Source organism: Podarcis bocagei, assembly GCF_964188305.1.
Source record: "Podarcis bocagei genome assembly, chromosome: 8".
Classification (NCBI taxonomy): Eukaryota; Metazoa; Chordata; class Lepidosauria; order Squamata; family Lacertidae; genus Podarcis; species Podarcis bocagei.
The window spans coordinates 43176939-43203553 of record NC_138133.1 but is presented as its reverse complement, the minus strand read 5'-3'; the positions used below and the strand labels follow the sequence as shown (position 1 = coordinate 43203553).

At 41.3% G+C, this 26615-nt stretch overlaps 1 protein-coding gene across 9 annotated transcripts in view; it reads left to right on the top strand.

Moving 5' to 3' along the window:
* MTCL1 (microtubule crosslinking factor 1) overlaps nucleotides 1–26615 on the top strand; it is a 104871-nt gene that overhangs the window by 5216 nt on the left and 73040 nt on the right. For all 9 annotated transcript variants that reach the window (XM_081205526.1, XM_081205524.1, XM_081205531.1 and 6 more), the window contains exons 2-3: nucleotides 10582–10806; nucleotides 12947–13105. In XM_081205526.1, coding sequence (XP_081061652.1) covers nucleotides 10609–10806; nucleotides 12947–13105 — 357 coding nt within the window. In that variant the 5' untranslated portion in view covers nucleotides 10582–10608. The remainder of the gene's footprint in view (nucleotides 1–10581; nucleotides 10807–12946; nucleotides 13106–26615) is intronic.

Below are 26615 nucleotides of genomic sequence, written 5' to 3'. Positions count from 1 at the left end.
AAGCTGAGATCTGCCAGAATGAGTGAAGATGTGGCATCAGGTCAGCCATCAAGTTCCCTGCTCAGCCAGGCTCTCTAGCTCCTCAACCCTCACTCAGCCAGAGATCCATGGGCATAACTTCCTCATCCTGGCTCAGCAAGGACTATAATGAGACCAGTGGAGCTTACCCTGGCATGAACCTTAACAAGTAGGGAAGAGTGGCAGGACTGGGCAGAGGGATCCTAACTCCATTTAGCTTGGTCACATGACCTGGCAACCCAGCAGAAAACATGGTGGCAAAAAAGGGTGGAATAAGTCAAACTCAATTTTAAAGGCTTATTTTCCAGGCTTAGGCTGACAGCAGCCACACTCCTGAACAGAGTTTGGATCTGGCGTACTTTATGCCAGCTTCCCATATTTAGGATTGTTCCCTTAACACATTAAGCAGGCCCCTAGGATAAAGAACAGCCATCCTAAAAAATGTTTTTATAAAGATGCTGCTTAAAATTATTTCTCTTATGTTAAGTCTTCCCATCCATAAATAGAAGTCACTGTTCAAAATGCTGCTGCATGAATTTTTATGTGCTGGAACTTCTACAAGGGTTTGTATTTACAATATGATCTTTTGGCACACTACTGAAGCTACATTCAGAAAGATCTATAAATAAAAGAAACTGAGATGATTGAGTAACCACAAATACTGTACCATTTGTCTTCCCTTCTTGTGAATATAGTATTTGGGGTTTAGATTAACAAATGCTTCAGTTTGTAGCCTTTTATTTACAGAGACTATGTGAATTTTGCCTGGAGAGGGAATATGTTAGAACTGGACCCAAAAGAGTGGATTAAATGCAGGTAAAGATTAAGCTGAAAAAGGGAGTTGTTATTTATAGAAGCAACATGGTATGGTAGTGCTGGGCATCAGTCTGGCAGTTGTTTTATAAGGTTGGATTAGTTTACTGCAGGCCTAGACGGGGTAGGGTAGCCTTCTCAGCCCCATTTGCATTTAAAGTAAGGGGTTTGATTTGTAATGTAACACATACAAATGGATGAGAGATGAACGTTTCTTCATAGGAGAATAGGAAGCTGCTATGGGGCTCAATATTGTCTACTCTGGCTGGCAATGGCTTTCCAGGGTTTCAGGCAAGGAACATTCCCAGACCTGCCTGGGCATACCAAAGATTGAACCTGGGACCTGCTGCATGCAAGGCAGATGCTGCACCACTGAGCTACAGTCCTTTCCCTAAACTGTGGTCCTTCATTTTGCATCAGTGCATTCCATCACTTTGAGAAACTTTTCTGCCAAGTGAAATAAGGTGGTGGGAGGGCAAAGAGTTCAGCTCCCCTCAGCCTCATATTCTGTATTGAAATTAGACACTGCCCCTCCAATCAAGAACAATTAAGACATGGAAAAAGTCCAGTTCATGCTTGTGAAGAACAGCATTGGCTGCACCTGACATATCTAGTTGGACCATTATTCATCTGGTCCAAAATGACACAGTAGCTGTCTCCTTCAACTCTTGTCACTTTCCCCAAGACTTTATTTATGCAGCAGAAGTTTTAGGCATATCATATGAATGGTATCCAAGGCTTCCTAACATCCTGTAAAACAGGGTGGGAAACCTCTGGCCCATGGATGTGACGCAGTCTCTGGGGCCTCACTGTTTAGACTGTGCTCCCTCTTGTGCCACTCCCTCTTCCACCCACTATGACTAGCTGCTCTGCATGTTGGCAAGGAAGAGAGGCAGCTGGGGAGGAAGAATTGCATGAATGGACATGCATTTGAATGGGTGGGTATGTGTGGGTGAGAAGGGGAGAGAGAGTGGGGTGTCCCTGGCCCCACCCACTTTTGGTTTTGGCCCCATAACACTGCTTGCACATGGTCCCTGACAGATTGAGTAGGGGAGGTTTCTCACCTCTGCTATAAAGAATATGAAATTTCCCATGAAATCACCAAATATCATATAAAATGTCAAATACATTTTATTAAATTTATTTGTTGAATTTATATACCTTTTTGCCAAAGTGTAGATAAGATCCTGAGTGATAGCCAACTAAGTTAGAGTAGATGCATTCATTTCAATGGGTTTATTGATGAATGTGGCTAACGGTGGATATTACCTGGTGTATACTGTATTGTAGAGTCTTTTTTTGTTTTTTCCACAGTAAGAATATCTAGAATTGATGGTGATTATTTAAAAACATATATATCAAAGGCTATGCCTTACTTCTTTAGGAAGGGTTTGCCATTCTCTTGCATCTTAAATGTATTAGTCATGAGGAAAAGGAGATAAATCTAACCTTAGGCATCAGAATAACATCGACAATCTGCAAATGCTGGGGCAGTCAGCTGCTAGAGTGAGAATTCAGCCTGGTAAACAATGTCTGTGGGTCTATCTTCTTAGCCACAGCTGTGGCTCTGCTGAAACATGGCATTGTCCAGAGGAAGCAGAGTGAATATATATATATATATATATATATATATATATATATATATATATACACACACACACACACACACCCAACTGTTTAAAACTGGGAGCAATTTGAAAACACATTGACACTCTTAAGAGCTCTGGTTTTTTTTTTTTATTGGCTTTACATGCATGACCTTTCAGAGGGTTTCATTGTACAAAAACAATATTACCAAAAAGCCTGAAGATCCATAATAAATAAATATGCTTCTAACCATAAACGTTGTAACTGGTACAAATGGTGACATGAGCATGAGAATATTGATGTGTATAGTTATTTTGGATCCCCCCCCCCGAGATTAAAAACATTAGAGTAATTTAAAGAATGGAGAGATTAGTATTCAAAAGTTTCCTAGGGCAAATGTATAGTACTAAGTCTTCTTTAAAAAGAGAAGAAAAGAAATATATAAGCTCTGGCTGAAGCTGCCACTGGTTCAAACCCTTTGAAGCCACTTAAGTAGCAGAAATGAACAGCATCTTCTGCATCACAGCAGTGCCTTTCTTTCTTTTTTTACAACAGTCACTCTCATGAATTTTTATAAGCTTTGCATTTTTCAAAAGCAGGCACAATCTCAACACACTTTCCCCACCGCATGTTTATTTTCACCATAGTGTAGATTTACATGTTGGTTTTTCTGTTTACGTTGACATAAGTGTGGTGAATCTTGTTAATAATAAGGTCACTGCAAAACAAAAGAGCATAAATAACTGTGTGTGCGGTGCTGCAACAGTAGTGTGTGTGTTAGGCATGACAGATCTTCTAGTTTTAAGCTTCCATCTGGTTTGACTGTTATTAAATAGTAAGGATACTTTGCCTCACTCTTTCTGCCCTTCCCACAATATCTTTGAGCAGACCTTGGTTCAGTGGGTTTATCAAGGAAACACAGCAAAGAATTTGCCAAGCATTGCTGCTCAGCAGTTTCCATTCAGTTCAATAGGGCTTGAAGGGCAGCCCAGCCCCAGCCTGATTAAATAGAATGGCAGCTGTGCACTCACATTATGGGCAGGTTGATTGTCGCAAAGTACTAAGCATTTAGATGGCAGTCCTAGCTCAGTTAGGCTTCAGAGGGACTGGGGCTGCCACCCCTAAGCACCAGGGACTAAGCCTCACTAAGCTGGTTGGGCTTTATTATTGAGTAACAGGCATAGGGTTGTGTTGCACTCTGTGTTTGCCAAGTGGATTCAGGATCTCAGACATAATGTGGATCTTACTTACTATCCTGAAGGGGGATCTTTTGATGATCTTGATGTCATAGACACCACGCTCTGTGAAGAATGCTTGTGAGTGGAAAATGACTCTTAACGACATTTCCAAACATAGATCCCAAAGTTTGACACCTACTGTAATAACATAAATAAAAGTGACCTAATTTCACTTTCTGTTTATTTGCACTGATGCTGAGCAACCATATGCACCCACTGCCAAAGCTAATTATTCCTCCTGTATTTAAGGGTTTACACCAGACCTTATTTGAGTTACTATGGGAGTCTATAAATTTACAGCCACTCGAAGGATAGGTGTTTAAATATTACTGAGAGTGTTTAAGCATTCACCAAGCACAACTTTCTTGATTATCGCATTAAAAGTACTGTGCTAATGGAAAGGACAGTTCCCTGCCCCCTTCTGTCTCAGTGGTTTTTTTAAAAGTGGATTTGTTGTGCCAGAGTTCTTTAGTCCACTTGTGCAAACCCAGTGCTTCCCCCCCCCAAAAAAAAATGTTTAGGGGTACTCTCATTTTGATTCAAGAAAATTACTGTTTTATAGTTCAAATTGAGAAAAATAAATACAGTAAATGGACAAAAGTACAAAGATTCACAAAATGTTTAGCGGTATGCGTACCCCTGAGCACCCCCAGGAAAAAGCACTGTGAAAACCTATGTGTGTGTATAGCACGCACACACGCACACACACACACAATGCTATCCTGCAGGGGCGCCAACTTAGGCCACAGATTATGGGTCCCTAATTGCACCCGTGATGTAACAGTGTCATGACATCATGACATAACATTACATCAACGCACTGCAGCGGCATTTCTGAGGTCTTGCGGCACCTTGGAGATCACGTATGAGGTCTCGCGAGACCTACGACATAACTTCCGGTTTGTACCAGAAGTTGCGTCCTGATGTTTCCTCGGGGGTCGCGTCTGGCTTCTGATGCGACTTCCGGTACAAACCAGAAGTCATGTAAGAACCTGTGCTGTGGGGTGCCCAGGCCTCCAGGGCCCCCTATAGTTGGCACCTATGCTATCCTTAAAGAATTATAGGTGTAGACGTGTACTTGAAAAATATCCAGTAGGCAGAACTGCTTCGTTTTGCTCCTTTTTAAAGAGGCCAATAAACTGCAAATTGAAGGTATCTAAATCTTTGTTGGAAGCCTTTATGTGAGAACTAATCTTATTGCTGCTTTCCATCATCCGTTTTCTTTTTAAACACAGAGCTAGGTTAATAATAGAATAGTTGGTGTCCCAGGAGTCATCCTCCAGCAAGTTTATGGCCTATCCACTGAGCCTTAAGACCTGCTTATAAAGGTTTTAGCTTGAGAGATTCAGGTATATACAGATTAGATTAATAGGAATGAGTTTTTTTTAAAAAGGATATTCTTTTCTAGAAGAAATGTACTGTATTGCAAACTTTAGCAAAAAAAAAATTCTTAGAAAGCATAGTATTTTATTTTTATTTTTTTTTTAATATTTTTATTACATTTTTCAGGTACAGATATAAAGTCAGATATAAGAAAGAAGTAACAGAAAGCAGAAAAAAGAAAAAAGAAATCCAACATTCCAAGACATTTTTTCATAACCAACCGGACTTCCCCACATCTCCCTCACCCTGCATTCTTTACAATAAAAATATCAGCAAATTATTACCTTGTTTCATGCATTCCTTTGTACTTTTCAAATATTATATTTTGAGTTTAAGATACTTATTATCAATTTACTTATACCTTAAATTAGATATAATATTACTTTGAACTTTAACCCTTTCATACTTATAACTTAGATTCCTCTATCTCCAAATCCTGATTGCTGAAGCTAGATTTTCCAAATCATGCAAATTCTTAACATTCATATAACTTATAATATTTTTGTAAATAGTCCTTAAATTTTTTCCAGTCCTCTTCCATTGTTTCTTCTCCCAAGTCTCGGATTCTGCCAGTCATTTCAGCCAGTTCCATGTAGTCCATCAATTGCGTCTGCCACTCTTCCAGTGTGGGCAAATCTTGTGTCTTCCAATATTTTGCAATGAGTATTCTTGCTGCTGTGGTTGCATACATAAAAAAAGTTCTATCCTTCTTTAACACTTTCTGGCCGACAATGCCCAAGAGGAAGGCCTCCGGTTTCTTAGGAAAGGTATACTTAAATACCTTTTTTAACTCATTATAGATCATTTCCCAGAAGGCCTTCACTTTTGGACATGTCCACCAGAGGTGAAAGACTGTCCCTTCAGCCTCTTTACATTTCCAACATTTGTTATCAGACAGGTGATATATTTTTGCAAGCTTGACTGGGGTCATGTACCACCTATATATCATTTTCATAATATTTTCCTTCAAGGCATTACATGCCATGAATTTCATTCCGGTGGTCCATAACCTTTCCCAGTCCTCAAAAATAATGTTATGCCCAATATCCTGCGCCCATTTTATCATGGCTGATTTGACTGTCTCATCCTGAGTGTTCCATTTAAGCAGCAAGTTATACATTCTCGAAAGTACCTTGGTCTTTGGTTCCAGCAATTCTGTCTCTAACTTCGATTTTTCCACCTGGAATCCTATTTTTTTGTCCATTTTAAAAACCTCTTGAATTTGAGCATAATGTAACCAATCTCGCACCTTATTCTTTAATTTGTCCAAGCTCTGCAATCTCCAATTGTCTCCAATTTTTTCTATTATCTCCCAATATTTCGGCCAACCGGCCTCCATATTGAGTCTTTTTCGGGCCTTGGCCTCCATTGGTGATAACCATCTTGGGGTCTTATTTTCTAATAAGTCTTTATATTTGGTCCAGACAATAAATATTGCTTTTCTGACAATATGGTTTTTGAACATTTTGTGAACCTTTACCTTGTCATACCACAGATATGCATGCCATCCAAAAGCATTATTGAACCCTTCCAGATCTAGGACATCAGTGTTTTCTAAAAGAAACCAATCCTTCATCCAGCAGAAAGCTGCAGCTTCATAATATAACCTTAAGTCCGGCAGGGCAAACCCCCCTCTTTCCTTTGCATCGGTTAGAATTTTAAATTTTATCCTGGGCTTTTTGCCCTGCCAGACAAACTTAGAAATATCTTTCTGCCATTTTCCAAAACATTCCACTCTGTCCACGATCTGTAGGGTTTGAAACAAAAACAACATCTTCGGCAATACATTCATTTTTATAGCTGCAATTCGACCCAACAAGGAAAGTTTCAATCTTGACCAAATTTCTAAATCCTTTTTGATTTCTGACCAACATTTTTCATAATTGTCTTTAAATAAGTTCAAATTTTTAACAGACAAGTTTACCCATAGGTATTTCACTTTTTTGACCACATTTAACTCTGTCTCCTTCTGAAACCCATCCGTTTCTAAAGATGTCAATTTTTCCCCCAAAACCTTGGTTTTTTGCTTATTCAACTTAAATCCCACCACCCGACCAAACTCATGAATCAATTCTAAGACTCTTTTTGTACTAGATTCTGGCTCCTGTAATGTTAAAACCAAATCATCTGCAAAAGCTTTCAGTTTGTACTGTTTCACTCCGACCTGCATTCCTTGCACCAATCGGTCCTCCCTAATCATGTTCAAAAGTACCTCCAGGACTGAGATAAATAACAGAGGGGATAAGGGGCACTCCTGTCGTGTTCCTTTTTCAATTTTAAACTCTTCTGTCACCACATTGTTCACTATCAGTTTAGCTTTTTGCTCTGAATAGATTGCCTCTATACTATTTTGAAACCCCCGTCCCACTCCCATCCCTTCCAAATTTTTCTTCATGAATTTCGAGGAAATGTTGTCAAAGGCCTTCTCCGCATCAATAAAAATTAACACTGCTTTCGTGTTAATATTGGTTTGCAAAAGTTCCAAAATATCAATAATATTCCTAGTGTTGTCAAACAAATGTCTACCTGGGAGAAAGCCTGCTTGGTCTTTATGAATTACTTCATTTAGCACTTTTTTAAATCTACTTGCAAAAATGTCTGCAAAAATTTTGTAATCCACATTAAGGAGTGAGATGGGACGGTAGTTCTTAAGTTGAGTCTTTTCAGATTCCTGTTTAGGTATCAATGTGATGAAAGCTTCTTTCCACGATTCCGGTGCCTTCTTCCCCTCCATAATCTGGTTGCAAACCTCCATTAGTGGTTGTATCAAGAAGTCTTTCAATATCTTGTAGTACTTGGAGGTAAGTCCATCTGGGCCTGGAGATTTACCTAGTTGCATATTCTGAATGGCACCCTCAATTTCTTGTTGTGTTATTCTGTAATTCAGGATTGTTCTCTTTTCCTGAGATAGCTTTGATAGTCCATTAATTTTCAAAAATTGGTCTATCTCAGTCTCTTCCTGCGGCCCTTGCGTATATAGTTTTTTGAAATATCTCTGGAAGCACTTTCTAATTTCTTCTGGTTTCTGAATGTTTTTTCCTTCGACCTCTAAATTGGTAACAAAGTTCAATTTTTGTCTTTTTTTCAACTGCCATGCTAGCAGTTTTCCACACTTGTTCGCTGATTCAAATGATCTTTGCTTCATCTGCTTAATTTTCCATTCAACTTCTTGATTTATCAATTTCGCATATTGTGCTTGATGGTATTTAATTTCTCTCAAAACCTCTTTTGATTTTGGTTTTAATCTCAATTTTTCCTCTCCATCTCTTATCTTCTCTAAAATCTTATCCTTTTTCCCATTCCAAAGTCTTTTCTTAATCGTGTTCTGTTGTATCAGAAACCCTCTCATAACTGCTTTACTTGCATCCCAGATTGTTCTCTTTTCCACCAAAGTGTTCAAGTTTATTTCGAAATAATCTTTTAAAAATTTTTGGGCCTTCACAGTCTCCTGATCTCTTAGTAGGGTGTCATTCATTTTCCATCGGAAAGAACCGATTGGAGTGAGTCTCAATTCCACTTTCATTGCATTATGGTCAGAGCAAGTTTTTGGGCAGATTTCCACTTTTCTAGTCTTAGGTGCCAGCCCTCTAGTTGTCCATATTTGGTCGATTCTTGTCCATGACAGGTGGGCCTCAGAAAAGAATGTTCCTTCTTTACCTAGGGGGTTCTTTGTCCTCCAAATGTCAATCAAATCCATACTGTCAGTTAGTTCAAAAAAAGTTTTAGGCAGTCTGCCATCTTTTGTTAAATTTTGATTTTGTGACTTGTCCATATTTGTAGAGACCACCCCATTCATATCTCCCATCATAATGATGTTGGTGTAGTCTAGATAGTCCAGCATTGTCTCATGCAGCTTCTTATAAAATTCTGATTTCCCCTCATTTGGTGCATAAATTCCTAATATCAAAAATTTTTCTCCTTGTGTCTGTATTTCAATTGCCATAATTCTTCCTTGCTCATCTTTAAATAAAAATTTAGGTGACAGGCTCTCCTTTGCATAAATCACCACTCCTCTTTTCTTGACTCTGTCCGATGAAATGAATTCTTGGCCTAATCTTTTATTAATTAACACTTTCCTATGGAGCCTAGTCACATGAGTTTCTTGCAAACAAATAATGTCCAATTGTTCCTTTTTCAATATATGAAAGATTCTTCTTCTTTTTTCTGGGGAATTTCCGCCATTAATGTTCCAACTAAGTAGCTGCAGAGACATCCTGGATCATTCTGTTGGTCTTATAGTGGCGTCTCTTCCTTTTCCTCTGATCCCGAGGGTACAGGTGTTGGTGCAGGTACAGGCGGAGGTGGTGGCCAAGCTGCTGCTGCTCCCTTCTGAAGGTCCTCTCCGTGATCGTTCAAAAACTTTTGTTGGTCTTCTGCTGTTCTAATTTTAACTTTCTTTCCTTTGAAGTTAAAAGATAGTCCTTGGGGGAACTCCCACCTATAGGAAATTGAGTTGCCTCTCAATAGTCTTGCTAGTTCTGTGTATGTAGCTCTAAGATCCAAAAGTTGTTTCGGTATGTCTCTGTAGATTTCTGCTCTGTTGCCTTGAATTACCAGTGATTTTTCAAAATGTAGGCCTAGTATTTTGTCTCTTTCTTGCCTGGATCTCAAGATGATCAAACAATCTCTAGATCTGTCCTTCCTTACCACTCTTCCCAATCTAAAAGCATAGTATTTTAGTTTCAAATTTGGAAGCTTGTATGTGTGTTTGTGTAAGGCAGTGATGGCCAAACCTGGCCCTCCAGTTGTTTTGGGACTACAACTCCCAGAATCCCTAGCTAACAGGACCAGTGGTCAGGGATGGTGGGAGTTGTAGTCCCAAAACAGCTGGAGGGCCAAGTTTGGCCATCACTGGTGTAAGGAAACATAAAAAGGTAAAGGAACCTCTGACCATTAGGTCCAGTCGTGGCCGACTCTGGGGTTGCGGTGCTCATCTCGCTTTATTGGCCGAGGGAGCCGGCGTACAGCTTCCAGGTCATGTGGCCAGCATGACTAAGCCGCTTCTGGCGAACCAGAGCAGCACACGGAAACGCTGTTTACTTTCCCGCTGGAGCGGTACCTATTTATCTACTTGCACTTTGATGTGCTTTTGAACTGCTAGGTTGGCAGGAGCAGGGACTGAGCGACAGGAGCTCACCCCGTCACGGGGATTCGAACCGCCGACCTTCTGATCGGCAAGTCCTAGGCTCTGTGGTTTAACCCACAGCACCACCCGCATCCCGTAAGGAAACATAGCAGCACAATAAACAAGGAGTTTCAACTTCATATGAACTGATTTTACAGCTTTGATATATAACTTTTGCTGTTCCTATTATTTCTGAAGAGGTAAGTTACAACTGGTATTAGTTTGCAAGATCAACATGAGCTTGATGTTGCTTGTAAGATCATTTCAACAGGATTCTCCTTGTCTGTTGCACAGCAAATAGGCACTGTGCAGCAGTTGTGAGTGCTGGATTACTCCTATCATATCTTGATGTGTGTCTTGATGGGGAGGGAGCAGAATCACTTTTTTGATATATGATAGTGTTTTGGGTCATGGCAGGATGAGCTCGATGAACTGCGGGCTGAAATGGAAGAGATGCGTGACAGCTACCTTGAAGAAGATGTTTACCAACTTCAGGAACTTCGGCGAGAGCTGGACCGTGCAAACAAGAACTGTCGCATTTTGCAGTATCGTCTCAGGAAAGCAGAACAGAAAAGCTTGAAAGTTGCACAGACGGGTCAAGTGGATGGGGAGTTAATTAGAAGCTTAGAGCAAGATCTAAAGGTGAGTGAAGGCTTTATGCATAAAGACATCCAAGTTAGTCATGGAGCTCTGCACATGCTATCTGCTATAGGCAAGTCAGAGTCCCATGTGCAATTGGCTGCTACATTGCCTTCAATAAAATCCTTGATAAGTAATTGGTAAAAGCCTGTCACATTTCACAGCTGTGTCTGAGTATTTGGTGGGGGGAATGGTTTCTGTGAAAGCAATCTGGCACAGGCAGATCTAAAGACTAATGGAAGTTTTTGCTGGTCATATAATAATAATAATAATAATTTATTATTTATACCTCGCCCATCTGACTGAGTTTCCCCAGCCACTCTGGGCAGCTCCCAATCAAGTGTTAAAAACAGTACAGCGTTAAATATTAAAAACTTCCCTGAACAGGGCTGTCTTAAGATGTCTTTTAAAGATAGGATTGCTGCTTATTTCCTTCACATCTGAAGGGAGGGTGTTCCACAGGGTGGGCGCCACTACCGAGAAGGCCCTCTGTCTGGTTCCCTGTAACCTCACTTCTCGCAATGAGGGTACCGCCAGAAGGCCCTCGGTGCTGGATCTCAGTGTCCGGGCTGAATGATGGGGATGGAGACACTCCTTCAGGTATACAGGACCGAGGCCGTTTAGGGCTTTAAAGGTCAGCACCGACACTTTGAATTGTGCTCAGAAACGTACTGGGAGCCAATGCAGATCTCTCAGAACCGGTGTTATGTGGTCTCGGCGGCTGCTTTCAGTCACCAGTCTAGCTGCCGCATTCTGGATTAATTGCAGTTTCTGGGTCACCTTCAAAGGTAGCCCCACACCCGCCCGCCCCCTGTTCCCCAAAAACAGTACTTCTGTGTTGTCAGGATTCAACCTCAATCTGTTAGCCGCCATCCATCCTCCAATCTCCTGTGTGAAGCATAGCAGACCTTGTCCTGAAGAACTATCTGTCTCACTTCTCAGGAACCCCACTGTCAGGCAGTAAGGACCAAGGCATTTCAGAGTGCACATAGGAGAATCACACTTGCTATAAGAAGACATATAGGAATCAGCTAGGGCGCATCCATAGGAGGGTGACTGGGATGGTGAGGGATTTTGGAAATCAAGCCCCATGTTGAATGGTTGAAAGCGCTGGGTATGTTCAGCTGGAGAAGAGAACATTAAGGGGGAGAAAGAGCTGTAAAATATCTGAAGGGAAGCCTCTCAGAAGATGGAACAGACATGTCCTCTGATCCAAAGGGCAGGACTATAACTAACAGGTGGAAATTGTTAGAAAGCAGATTTTGGCTAAAATGTCAGGATAAACTTCCTGATGGTAATAGTTGTATGACAGTGGAACAGAGACTGCCTTGGGGGGGTGTTGGGTTCTTCTTCACAAGAGGTATTTAAGTAGAGGCCACCTGTCAGTTACAAAATTTCTATGTTAAGCAGGAAATTGGACTAGATGACATTCAACTCTATATTCCTCCCAACTCTAAATTATATGCTTTGAATATTCCCTGCATTTGGAAACCTAGCATTTTATGAGGAGGTGTAGGCTATGAAACCCTCCCAATGAAATACTAACTTTTCACCTGAAAGGAGCCTTGGCTGTTCAGGAGCAATCAAACAGGCTTCACTCACATTCTGAAGTAGGGGACTGATTTAAGATGTATACACAATAGATGCATCCAAACTGAGCCATGTTTCCCACTGCCTAAACTGAAAATTCCCTAATTCTCCAAATTGTGCTAATCATGTGTGCAACTTGGTTTTCAGAAGACTTTCTGTCTTCAGTATGTACACTTGATCTGTAAAAAAGAGATTTATATACATATAAAAAGGGGGGGAGATAGAGTTTTAGGTATGCTTAATCTAATTAATGAAATGATTTGTTATTTAATGCTATAATACCCTAAAATTGTATGCTAGTATTATAACATAGACTTAGTTAATGATAAAAAAGGTAAAGGACCCCTGACAGTTAAGTCCAGTCGTGGACAACTCTGGGGTTGCGGTGCTCATTTCGCTTTACTAGCCGAGGGAGCTGGTGTCAGGAAAGCTTTTACACCTTAAGTTATTATGCATTTATATTTTCAATTTTGTTAATGGAAAATGTTTTTAAGACTGCTACTGCTGTTGCTACTACAAGATATGTTTGTATACTGTACTCTTTTTTGAATAGGTAGCCAAAGATGTATCCGTTAGGCTGCACCATGAACTGGAGAATGTGGAAGAGAAACGAGTTAAAGCAGAGGATGAGAATGAAATCCTTCGTCAACAAATCATTGAGATGGAAATATCGAAACAGGCACTGCAAAATGAGCTGGATAGATTGAAAGAGGTAAGTAGCAACTGATGAGAGATAACTAATGAGAGGCTTGCTAGTAAAAGAAATCTGAAATGCATTTGAAACAAAACTCACTGATAATATAATTCCAGCCAACAAAACACCTGTCACTTTATACCTGTGAGTGACAGCATCCCCCAACTTGGTTTTTTGCTTTGTCCAATAGCCTCTATATTCTAGAAATCCATTGTTTCTGACTCAGAGATCCTCTGGTGTATCAGAGGGCTACATGCTTCTTGGCTTCATGTGAGATCTTATTTCTCCCAACCACTAGGCAGATTATTGATGCCGTTAGTGCGTTGTGTGAATGGGTTGTCCTTACTATGTAGGAATTTGTTTCTATAATGCTTGCTTTTCTCACATTTGAAAGTTATTCGTCATATTTAATGTTCCTGTGGGAGGACTGAATACATCTGGAGGATTTAAATCAGAGATGTTAATTGAGACATGTATAGCTAAGCTTCTGTTTAATACCTCATTGAAATCTGGGGTGGGGTGGGGGATGCTGCCAAGCAGTAGAGAACTGGCTTTATGTACAAGTAAGAGTTTGTATTAGAAAATTATTTACATTGTACATCCAGCCATAGAGTACTTGTTCTTTTATTTGGTATCTAAATAACTATTATAATTAAATTAAATTGTACAAAGGGATGATTGCATGACTGGATGAAAGAAAATGAAATCCAAGCACAGTTTCTTGTCATTACATGGTCTTGTATGGTGTAGCATCCTTCCTCTTGTGCCAGCACAGATCGTTTTGGCAAATACAGTCTTGGGTTGTTTTAAAACCAGATTGTCATGGGACATTTAGACACACTCAAAAACTAGCCGTGACTTATTTATTTTAATCTTTCAAACAATACTTAAGAGAAGTAGCATGTTCAGGTCTTCTATTCTATAAATTGGGCAAAACATACTTAATTTCTTTGTGCATTATGGTTAAAGAAAAGCTGGGTTTTGCTGAAGCTCTTGATCAATAGACCTGAATATGCTTACTTAGTTTATTTGAAAAAAAATCCTGCCTCTAAACTTTAACTTCCAGGGAATGTACAACATAATTAAAACCTATATAATAAGCCAAATAAACAAACCAACAACAGGAGAGTCAGCAGTTAAAAACAGTCAACACAATAAAGCTTTTTAAAAGACATAAGAACAGCAGAACAAATATTTATAACACCAGTAAAAATACACTTAAAATTTTCTATAAACAGCACTGAACTCAGCTGACATTCATTAAAAATGATTATGGACAGAGGGAGCCCCTTAATAATTCAGGCACCACAACTGAAAAGGCCCTGTATCATGTCACCTCCTATGTCACATTCAAAGGTGGGGATATTCTTAACAAGGCATCTGATGAAGATCTTGATAAAGGGCAGGTTCAGATGAAATCCATATTGATAGCTCAGCTGGCAGAGCATGAGCCTCTTGATCTCAGGTTCATGGGTTCAAGCCCCACATTGGGCAAAACATCCCTGCATTGCAGGGGGTTGGACTAGATGAACCTTGTGGTCTCTTCCAACTCCAAAATTCTATGATTCTATGTCTTTGTCAACTGTTTGCCTACTGTACCATGGCAAGATATTTATTATTAACCACACTTTGTGCAGCTTGTATGACAGAAAAAACAAGAAGAATTGTTGTATTCACTTAGTAATAAAATGTAAAAAAAAAGTAAACAGCAAGATATGTGAGTCTGTAAAATGAAGCACTTATATAAAACCAGGGAATGGAGGAACTGAAATATAGTACTTACATATTTGATTTCCAAAGGCATTTGTCAAAGAAGGTGAGTGACACAGTACAGAAACCAGTGTTATTCAGTCTTTATTTTAGTTGTTATATTGGCATGGCACATTTGTGCCTGCTGTGACACTGAAGGTTGCTCACAAAAGGTAAAAATATCTAGCGCAAAAAATGCAACAATAAAAACAATAAGGAGCAAATGAAAACTAGACATATAGATGGATGAAACTATAAAAGCTTGACTGAGCAGAACAATAACAGAATAAGCAATCACATTTACATTATTACCTAGTAACTAATACAATGAAGAGAAAAAAGGTAACTGAAGAAGTGTGCATGCACACGAAAGCTCATACCAAGAACTAACTTAGTTGGTCTTTAAGGTGCTACTGGAAGGAATTTTTTTATTTTGACTATGGCAGACCAACACGGCTACCTATCTGTAACTGGAATGAAGAGAAAGCTCAGGTGGAGATGAGAGCCTTCATCTGGCAACTCATAAAATAATAAAGTACGTGTTGGGCACATCTACCAAGGGAAGGAGTTTCACAGTTGAAGTCCAACTGCTGAGGTAGCCCTGATAGATCACTACTTATCCTCTGAAGGTGGTGAAACGTAAGGACAGGCTTCCCATAATTAGCTCAGCTGCTGGGCTGGTTTGTATGGGAAGAAATCAGTATTCCAAATACATTTACTCTGGACTGTTTGGGGCTTTAAATGTTAAAAAAATAATAGTGAGTTGAATTATGTCCATGGTTAAACTGAAAAACAGTGAAGCTTTCTTAATTCAATATGTTCATTGTGACATGACTGGCTGTACTTCTACTTAGTTTCCAGATGGTAGTCTTGGAGTTGGATCCAGAAAACTGTTCAAGCACAATCTGTCGGTTTCCGACAGCACAATGACTTATTGACATGGAGAAAACTCTGTGGGGAGTGATGTGCAGTGAGCTGTAGAGCCGCTAGGTTTAGATACAGTAAACAAGGAATTTGTATCTTATGTTTCTTGAGAATTCTTATATACCACTTTATGGTCCTGAGAGGTTCTCCAATTGGCTTACAAAATATTTTCATAATAAAAATCACTTTTAATTACATATGGCAGGCATGTCCAGCCAGTAGATCGTGATCTACTGGTAGATCCCCAGCTGATCCTAGTCGATCGCGGGACCCTTGCCGATTGTGGGATTAAATGAAGTTTAACAAATAAAAACTGAAGACCTCTGGGCCATCCTTCCCCCCCAAAAAGCTAAACAACTCTGGCCAATCCACTCACCCCACGCACGCTCCTCCTCCCTCCAATGACAATGGGTATATCACTGCCAGGTTTTTTTTATACTGGGAGTAGATCGCAGTCTCTTGGGAGTTGGACGTGCCTGACATATGGTATCAGGAACAGAATTAACGTTGTGAACCTATTGTGCAGAGTCTATTTACGTGGCATTTCCAGCCCTCATTCTTGTTCTATAGTAATTAGCAATTCATTGTCACGTGCTGGAGCAGAAAGTAGCCACATGAATCTGTTCCTGTGCATGGTACTGTAAACTTGTGGATAAGAAAAATGACTGTACAGTGGTACCTCGGGTTAAGTATTTAATTCGTTCTGGAGGTCCATTCTTAACCTGAAACTGTTCTTAACCTGAAGCACCACTTTAGCTAATGGGGCCTCCCGCGCCGCCGGAGCACGATTTCTGTTCTCATCCTGAAGCAAATTTCTTAACCCAAGGTAATATTTCTGGGTTAGCGGAGTCTGTAACCTGAAGCATATGTAACCCAAGGTACCACTGTACTTCTTCCCACCATTGGGTTGTTGTTGGAATTATTGAGAGAGGGATTGTAAAACTTTGACTAAATTTGTTCTTTCTTTCAAAGTCATGTGTTCTGCAGAACATATAATGTACAATGTGTGATTACATACAAGAATGGCCTAGTTAACCCAGTGCCCGACACATCCACAATTGTAAGGGGAGAGCAGCAAATGAAAGTAGTCCTGAACCATCACTTGGCATTAGCCAACCTACTTCTCTCAGGTTTTAGAGAGGCTGGGCTTTTCACCCTCATTTTTGCAGCCAGTTCCTGACCTTCGGGCACAGATAATCTGAAAATCAGATAAACTGTTTCCGGATAATCGGGAACTCACTGTAATTGAAAGATGCTATTTCCCTCCAGGATTATTTCAGAGATGCAGAGCTGTGAAATAACCATGTTAGGCATGCAGGGATGAAAGCTAATATTTTGTAGCCTTAGAGGGATCAGAGAAAGATTCCTTTCAAGGACTATTCCGTAATGTTTTTATAATAATAATTAAGAAACCCTTCAACTTTTGCTGTATATAGTATATGCAGAGGTGCTCTTGATAGATTTGCCCCAATACTTCTTTTATAATAAAAAGGTGATTCATTCCTCTCAAAGTTACTATGTGTTTAGTCACTGATACACATCAGTATTGTAATAAAAATCAATAATGTATATTTTTGATGAAAACAGTTTAGAAGTTTTTATGATTAAACAGTATACAAAGTTTATTAAGTAAAGAAAAAATGCATACCTACAGCAATCCTGTGATAGGTAGGGTTGTGTCAACAAGAAGGGTTGTTCTTCTGCCTTCTGAAAAGGGAGGTGAGTTGTTTCCTCCCCCCAAAAAAATATTTTTATTTGATTTACATAATTTTACAAAGGAAGGAAAAGAAAATACAGTGTAACAACAAATAGCACACCACAGTTATCCCCGCTCCCTCTCCTGCATTTTTACCAAGTCAGTTGGAGATACTTACACTTGTTGGTTTTTGTTTTATTTGTTTTGTTCTGAACTACCCCTTCTTTCATTTGTGCCAGTGTAGATTTGGACCCTTCAATGTGCATCCTGCTATGGGATATCAAGAAACCTTGCACAGGATTCAACAATTCCTTTTCAGTATGCAGTGGAATTAGTTGACTGTGTAGTAAGGGAAGGAAGAAGGGGTCCTTCCAAGGTTTATTCCACTAACACTTCAAGGTGATCTGAGGTCTTCTCTATTTCCAGGCTCTCTAGCTCTTTTTGGGTGTGCTCTGCACACAAGCTGCTCTGAATTCCATCTCTGAACTTTGTTTCAAACAGCTCTCCTCTTGGTGCATTTTTACCCATGCAGATAATCTCAATTCTGGAATATTGCTTCTGGCTATTTCTCAGTTGCTGCCTGCATGGTTGAATATTGTTGGCACACCAGAGCTCACCAACAGATGAACGCATTCTATTCTGTGACCAGAAGGTTTATGAGAACACAAATTGGCAAGCAAGATGTCAAGTAACTGTTTGCTGATGAGAATTTGGTGATCAGAATTACTCGACATTTTGCAATTCGTTCATTTTTCTAAAAAAAATATTGTGCAGTATATACTACATGAGCCGCATTGTGCTCTTATAACAGGACTCTCCTCTCCTCTCCCTGTGTGCTCCCAAAGCCTGCTCCAGAGGGTCCATCAACCAGCATGGCCAGTGGTCAGGAATGGGATAACAACAACAACAATTTATTTATACCCTGCCCATCTGGCTGGGTTTCCCCAGCCACTCTGGGTGGCTTCCCACAGAATATTAAAATACAGTAGTCTATTAAACGTTAAAAGCTTCCCTAAGCAGGGCTGCCTTCAGATGTCTTCTAAAAGTCTGGTAGTTGTTTTTCTCTTTGACATCTGGTGGGAGAGCGTTCCACAGGGCGGGTGCCACTACCAAGAAGGCCCTCTGCCTGGTTCCCTGTAACTTGGCTTCTCACAGCGAGGGAACTGCCAGAAGGCTCTCGGCGCTGGATCTCAGTGTCCGGGCAGAACGATGGGGGTGGAGATGCTCCTTCAGGTATACTGGACCAAGGCCGTTTAGGGCTTTAAAGGTCAGCACCAACACTTTGAATTGTGCCCAGAAACGTACTGGGAACCAATGTAGGTCTGTTATGTGGTCTCGGCGGCTGTTTTCAGTCACCAGTCTAGCTGCCGCATTCTGGATTAGTTGCAGTTTCCGGGTCACCTTCAAAGGTAGCCCCACGTAGAGCGCATTGCAGTAGTCCAAGTGAGAGATAACTAGAGCATGCACCACTCTGGAGAGACAGTCCACGGGCTGGTAGGGTCTCAGCCTGCGTACCAGATGGAGCTGGTAAACAGCTGCACTGGACACAGAATTGACCTGCACTTCCATGGACAGCTGTGAGTCCAAAATGACTCCAAGGCTTCGCACCTGGTCCTTCAGGGGCACAGTTACCCCATTCAGGACCAGGGAGTCCTCCACACCTGCCCGCCTCTTGTCCCCCCAAAACAGTACTTCTGTCTTGTCAGGATTCAACCTTAATCTGTTAGCCACCATCCATCCTCCAACCACCTCCAGAAACTCACACAGGACCTTCACCGCCTTCACTTGTTCTGATTTGAAAGAGAGGTAGAGCTGGGTATCATCCGCATACTGATGAACACCCAGCCCAAACCCCCTGATGATCTCTCCCAGCAGCTGCATGTAGATGTTAAAAAGCATGGATAGATGATGTAGCCCAAAACATCTGGAGAGCACCAGGTTAGAGAAGGCAGCTGTTCATTCTGGGAGTAACTGATCTCCAAAATTCAACTTATGGCTGAGAGCCATTTTAATTATTGGAAGGAAAATCCTACTGCGTGGTTCCAAATGAGCATAGCTAGGAAAGAGCATAGCTAGGACATGGTACCTTTTACTTCCATCAGCATATTCCCCCTCACAGTTTACATTAAATTGTACAACTTCCCACTTCAGGCACTTGACTTTCCACTCTTTAATCAGTCAGTTACACCCCTTCTGAGAGGGGGAGTATCGATCAGCAAAATTTTGCTACTAATCTGGATGGTGTATCTAAATAGAGCATATTGAATGGTAGTAAGTACAACCAAGACACACCATGCATGCTCAAGTGTGGGTGGGAATGTTGCTATAGAAGATACAGATCAGCTTTGGTTTGATTTACAAGAAGGAGGCATGGTACTGGGGTACTGTAAAGACCCAGGTTGGTTTTAGGGTACTGTTGGAGTTCTGGTCTGTTCTTTCATGCTCCGTGCGTTCATTTGTGAAATCAAAATAAAAAGGCACCAGAAATCTCTAGTGATAGTTCATTCAAAAGAAAATAAAACTGTATAGCACTGCCTATGAATTTCTCACTGATATGGGAAGATGGAATATGCAAAAGATAAATCCTATAAAAGAGAAGACTCCAGCAGAGAGAAAATAATCTGTAAACTGGGTTTTACTTTCTAGGGAGTCTATGAATGCCTTTGTTGCGATTCCCTATGCTCTAAATATCAACCCCATAAGGATAATAATAATAATTTATTATTTATTATTTATACCCCGCCCATCTGGCTGGGTTTCCCCAGCCACTCTGGGCGGCTTCCAACAAAACACTAAAATACAGTAATCTATTAAACATTAAAAGCTTCCCTAAACAGGGCTGCCTTCAGATATCTTCTAAAAGTTTGGTAGTTATTTTTCTCTTCGACATCTGGTGGGAGGGCATTCCACAGGGCGGGTGCCACTACCGAGAAGGCCCTCTGCCTGGTTCCCTGTAACTTGGCTTCTCGCAGTGAGGGAACCACCAGAAGGCCCTCGGCGCTGGACCTCAGTGTCCAGGCAGAACGATATATCCATTGTATAGTTTAGCTCCTCAATTATGCTCAGGGATTCTGGATTTGGATCTAACAGTTGCAAGTTAAACCTGATAATGTTGGAGACAGAATATTGTTGACAATAATCCATTCTTCAAATACTGCTGGCCAATGAAAAGTGGAAGTGGGCTATTCCTACTCGGCATTCCACAAAAGCATTGAAAATATCTGGAGCTTGTTTCTGTTTCCTCAGTAAAGCTGCTATATTTTTTTGCAGCTGCCTAGGGTGTGTGTTGGTGTATTCTTTGTCTGGCCTGGAAACTTTGAGCCAGCAAAGAGAAAAAGGCAAACAGTGCAATGGCAGAGTTCAAGCTGCTTTGGAAAGGGTAGCCCTGTTGAAAGAGACAAAGCATGGGGAGGATTAGGAATTGGGTAGCAGCTGCAGAATGATTTGACATGAATGTTATAAAACAGTTTAGCAAGAAATGAATGAGATTGTGTAACTAGTAAGAAAGGAGGATTTATTTTATGTGCAACAGCCGTATTGAGCAGCTGATGATCCCACTTTTATGGGGGAGGGGATATGAAAGTGTAAGGGTCAGCAGGAGAGCGGCATAAAAATCTATGTGGTTAGAAACTGTTGTAAATGCTTTTATGTATTATCAATTTAGAAGTGAAATATGATGAACACAAGCAGTGAAGTTTAATCTAAATTGAGCAGCTCACCACTCCACTTCATCTCACCATTAATGCACACACACAGTAAATAACTTTCCATCGTGGAACATTGTTGACTTTTCTCCGGGTCATATTAACCAAAAGAAAGGGGTGTGAAGAGTCTTGAGGAATCGGAGGCTACAGTAGAAACTCTTGTTTTCACCTCTTTCCAGCTGCAGCACTAAGCCCTGTGTGAGGTTTTTCCTTTTAGAACAGCAGTGCTTCAGACAGAAGGAGTGTTGTTCCCATAGAACAAACCTCTTTACTAATCAGTTTAATGAAGATGGATGTTGCCTGTGTGCAACATGGTACCACCACTTGTTGCTTTTGTAAGCTGTCATTCTAAACAAATACAGCTGCCCTGTCTTCTATACGACATGACTTTTATCTTGCAACACAAACTTAGTTTTAATATTGTTAATAATATGTCTTTGAAAATTATTTCTTAGTGTTGAAGTATATATATCACATTTTTATGTTGCTTTGCTTCAGCTTGCCAGATTAAACGCTCCCCTTTTCCCTCTATGTATGTTGTTCTAGGGTTCTCCTGAACCTTCCCTTAAGCCAATTTGAGGGGCAGTGGGGGGAGAATAAGGAAGTCTCATTGCACTAGCAGAAGCCCTTACATGGGCTTCTGTTATTAGGACTAATTAGCTGAAACCAGCCCTGGGAACCTGAAGACCACACGGACATTTCAAACTGACGATCCAAAGGAGGACGGGGACGGGACGGAGGACCCAGAGGCAACAGTTCAGGAATCTGCTTTACAATGTTTTTAGCAGCGCATTTTTTGTTAAAGGCTTGTTCTCACAGTTAGTGAACTTTAGCAAGTGAGGGGGCGATTGCTTTTATTTCACATTTCTACACAGTTGCATCCCTGAAGCATCTGGAAAAGATTTTTCATGGGAAAATGATTTTGATTTGAGTCAAAGGTGGTGAGAACTGCTACCTCTCCAATAATTTAAAAAATATTATTATCAACTGTATAAGCCTGATTCTGCTTTCTTGCACGTTTTTCAAATGCAGCAGAATATTGTTTCCCTCTTCTTGTTACCTTGAATGAAAAGCAGTAGGTCAGCACAAAGCCTTAAAAGTATGTACCAGCTATTACCAGCTTTTCTGTTACTGAAATAATAACATGAGGGGGAGAGTGTATGTTTTTATAAACATAAAAGTGTGTCTGCTGGATCCCTTTATTTGGGGAGGGGGTAGGCACAGTTGGCAACAAATACTTGGCATTCTTAGCTGCCGGAGTCTCTTAAGCATTTTCTACTCCCACATTATATGTTTGGATGCCAGATTTATAAAGAAATGAATACTTTATAATGGAATGGCTAAAGGTGCTCATATCAAACTTCTTAGGGGGTTTTCCATACCAGATGGTTGAAAGCAAATGCAAAGTCATTCTTTTAGCACCTATATTGATATTTGTGGAGTTCCCATGAGTGGAACTCCACTCATGGAATGCTTCCATATGAGGAAAGGTTGGAGCCAATCTTCACTAAACCCTCTGTCATCCTGCAGCCTCTTGAAAAACTGTTCCATTATGGGACTCTCTAGAACGTTGTGGGAGGTGGTATTGGGGGCTACAGTGAATCAGTGGACATTGGCTGTCCCCGCCCCCCTTTTCCAGTAAGAGCCTGCCCTGCATATCCGTCCTTTCCACCAATGGAAAGAGTAGGGACGGGGGAGAAATTTGATTCAGTTGTCACTTACAGGCAATAACTACTTGGATTTGCTTTCAGACATTCTCCTTTTTGTATCACATGTGAAACTTGTAAGTCAGTCTTGGAAAACCATTCGTGTATCTTGCTAGAAATGCTAAGAGTTTAAAGGCATAATGTCTGTGGTTCTAAACAGTATAAGCCCGATAGATTTCCTTTTATTTTAATGAAATGGAAATTATGTGTCAATATTACATAATGAATGATAAACACGAAGCTTAATTCAATTAGATGTGTGCATAAAAAAGTCATTTTGTTACTCCATTCTTTTCATTAATTGCTTCATTGTTCACTTGTTAGAACTGCATTTGTACCATTTGTTATTGTCACTTCCATTCATTTTCATTTCCCTTTTAAACCAGATGCTTTTTCTACTGGTTGTAACTTTGGTGCATGTCTGTAAGGTAGCCTTTAGTACAAAGGATTTGCATGGTGGATGAGCAAGCAAGGGAAACGATTGAGAGGGGTGGCTGAGAGGACATTAATAGATGTCAGCCAAGCATAAAGGAACCCACAAAAGTTCTACTCTGCAGAGGGGGATGAGAACATCGCAGGCAACTGCTTGAAAGCAGAAAAATCTAGCAAGGCTGTTATTTTCTCTCTCCTCCTTTCCTCAAACATTTTTCTATTTTAGCTGTAACTCCATGTCTGCAGTCTCAGGAGTACTTCTGCAGTGAGAAGCCTGTAGTTCTGAATGTGGCTTGACCGTGTTCTCCATTTCCTGTCCATGTCTTATGTCTCGAAGATGTGAAGAGTTTTCTTGTGACTCCTTGTCACATTGCTAATAACAGTTCTAATAACATTATCTTGTCCTTATTCAGGAAATGAAGAAGGATGCTTTTTGTTTACTTCCAATCTTCTGAGAAAGTAGTCGCTTGTGCATGACTGCCATAACTTATCTGTAAACCCTTACATAGGAAATACACTTGGGTCTGTATGTCATGGCTGATAAGAGCAAAGACCTCTTAGCAATATGTGGACTTACTGGAGGTTCCAGGATTTACGAAAATCAGTTAAAACAGAACTGCCAACGTGGCTTGCCATAGGTCCGGATTCTGCTTATTTCCACCCAGACACTGCTTTCGACCACAGTATTCTGGGTATGTCCTGGAAATTCCACATATGGCAACCCTAAACTAAGCACATGCTGTTCAAAAAGCAACCCAGAATTGAAAAAGTAAGGCAATTTCTCAAAATAATAGCAGCTCTACTTTTCCTCCCTGCTTCCATTGGATTGTAATTTCCACATTGCAAATGTTTTGGAAGTGATATAAGCCCTTATGACTCAGACTTTAAAGTCAGTATCTAAGCGCTCAAGTTTAGGAGGGAGTTTGCCTACAGACAAACATTATCTCATTGTGCATATTGTAATATACTGACATCCTCATCTGAAAAATATGAGGTGTGGACTGGTTATCCAATATGGTGTTTTTTATATTCCTAAACTTCATGAAGTTCTCCCTGCTACTTATTGTTTAGTGTTGGGCGTTTTACATAGCACAGAAGTGAGACAGTCGCTGCTGTTGAAAAGCCTTTGCAATAGAAGACAGACAAGACAAAGGTGAAGAGAGGTAGATAATAACTTGCAACACAGATGAAGCGGAGGTCAGGAAAGCCTCAGTAGAACAGCTGAGACATGTGGGCATTTATAAACGGGGGGGCTGGCATACCAGTTCCAAACAAAGTGTGATAACCAGTGTTTCCTTGGTTTATATTGTGGATCAGCATGCCTTCTGTTGGCTAGCTCAGGCTTCCTCAATCTCGGCCCTCCTGATGTTTTTGGCCTACACTTCCCATGATTCCTAGCTAGCAGGACCAGTGGTCAGGGATGATGGGAATTGTTGTCTCAAAACATCTGGAGGGCTGAGTTTGAGGGAGCCTAGACTAGTGTGTTAGATTTGGACATGATCCAGATTTAAATCTCCACTCTGTCATGAACTTCACCAGCTGCATTTCAGGGGTGTTTTGTTGCTAAACTACAGCTTTGAGGCCATTGGAAGGGAGAGGCAGGTTAAGGCTTTAGATCTGAGGTAGAGCACATGCTTCACTTCATGTGCAAAAGGCCCTGTCCAATCCCTGGGATCTCCAGGTAGGGCTGGGGAAGATTCCTGTATGAAACACTAGCGAGATACTGCCAGTCAGTGGCGTAGCGTGGGGGGTGCCAGGGGTGCCAGCCGCACCGGGCGCAACATTTGGGGGGGGCGCGTTTGGCCGGCCCTCCTTGAGGAAGCAGGAACCCCACTGTCTTCGGACCTCCTCCGAAGGCTGCCGGTGGGGCGGAGAGACCTCCTCCCGCCGCCAGCCTTCGGAAGGATGCTCCGAAGCCTGGCGGTGGGGCGGAGAGACCTTCTCCCCGCGCCAGCCTTCGGATGGCTGCTCCGAAGCCTGGCGGTGGGGCGGAGAGACCTTCTCCCCGCTCCAGCCTTCAGAAGGCTGCTCCGAAGCCTGGCGGTGGGGCGGAGAGACCTTCTCCCCGCACCAGCCTTCGGAAGGCTGCTCCAAAGCCTGGCGGTGGGGCGGAGAGACCTTCTCCCCGCACCAGCCTTCGGAAGGCTGCTCCAAAGCCTGGCGGTGGGGCGGAGAGACCTTCTCCCCGCACCAGCCTTCGGAAGGCTGCTCCGAAGCCTGGCGGTGGGACGGAGAGACCTTCTCCCCGCGCCAGCCTTCGGATGGCTGTCCTGAAGACTTGTGGTGGGAGCAGTGGCGTAGCGTGGGGGTGCAGGGGGGCCTGCTGCACCTGGCGCAACATCTGGGGGCGCGCGGAAGAGACTCGAGTGCTAAAATCCACGGGTTAGGGGGCGCAAATTACTTGCCTTGCCCCGGGTTAGGGGGCGCAAATTACTTGCCTTGCCCCGGGTGCTGAGAACACACGCTACGCCACTGCTGCCAGTCTGTGCTTGATACTGAGCTTGATAGAACAGTGGTCTGACTTATTATAAGGCAGCTTCTTATATTCAGCTATACCACTGTTTGTTTTGCTCAGCCAAAAAGAAAAATCAAATTAAAAAGTTGTCCTCCTCTTCCTGAAAAAGTAGGGATATGTTTTAAAGATAGACTCCTCAATATCACTTTAATTCAGTTTTCTTCAACAAGAACCTTGGAGATGCTTTGGACTAAAAATTCCATCGGCCTCAGTCAGCATTGCCAGTGGTCAGGGATGATGGCAGTTGTGGTCCGAAACATCTGGAGGTAGACCAGGTGGGGAAAGTGTCTTTAATGAAGTTAGAACCATTTTTATTTTTATTTTGTATACAAAGGATTCATGGAGTTGTTCATTCCCTTTGAGGGTAATTCCATGCAGGTCACATGGTAATTTTTCTATATGTTATATGCACATGTCAAAAAGCAATTCCAGGATTGGTTTCATGTAGCTTTCCCAGAGACAATGCTTTGAACACTGTCAGTTATAATGCTTTTACAGCTTTACCATAAGGGTTGAGGACCCTTTTCAGACTGGCAAACAAATATCTTCATCTTCTCAAGCTTCCATGAGCCACGTTTGACAGGTGGATAAGGTCACCCACCTGTCAGTCACCTGACATCATAATGACATTGGTTGACAAGCGTGGCTTTGAAGTGCTTTTCTGAGGAAGTCAAATTAAAATATGAAAATACTGAAAAAATTATTAATTTAAAAATATTGTGGTTAGCTTTTCTGGTAAAAGTATCTAGCAAAAACCAGCCCAGGTAAATAGGTAAATGTATTTGAAGTATTAAAAAATTAT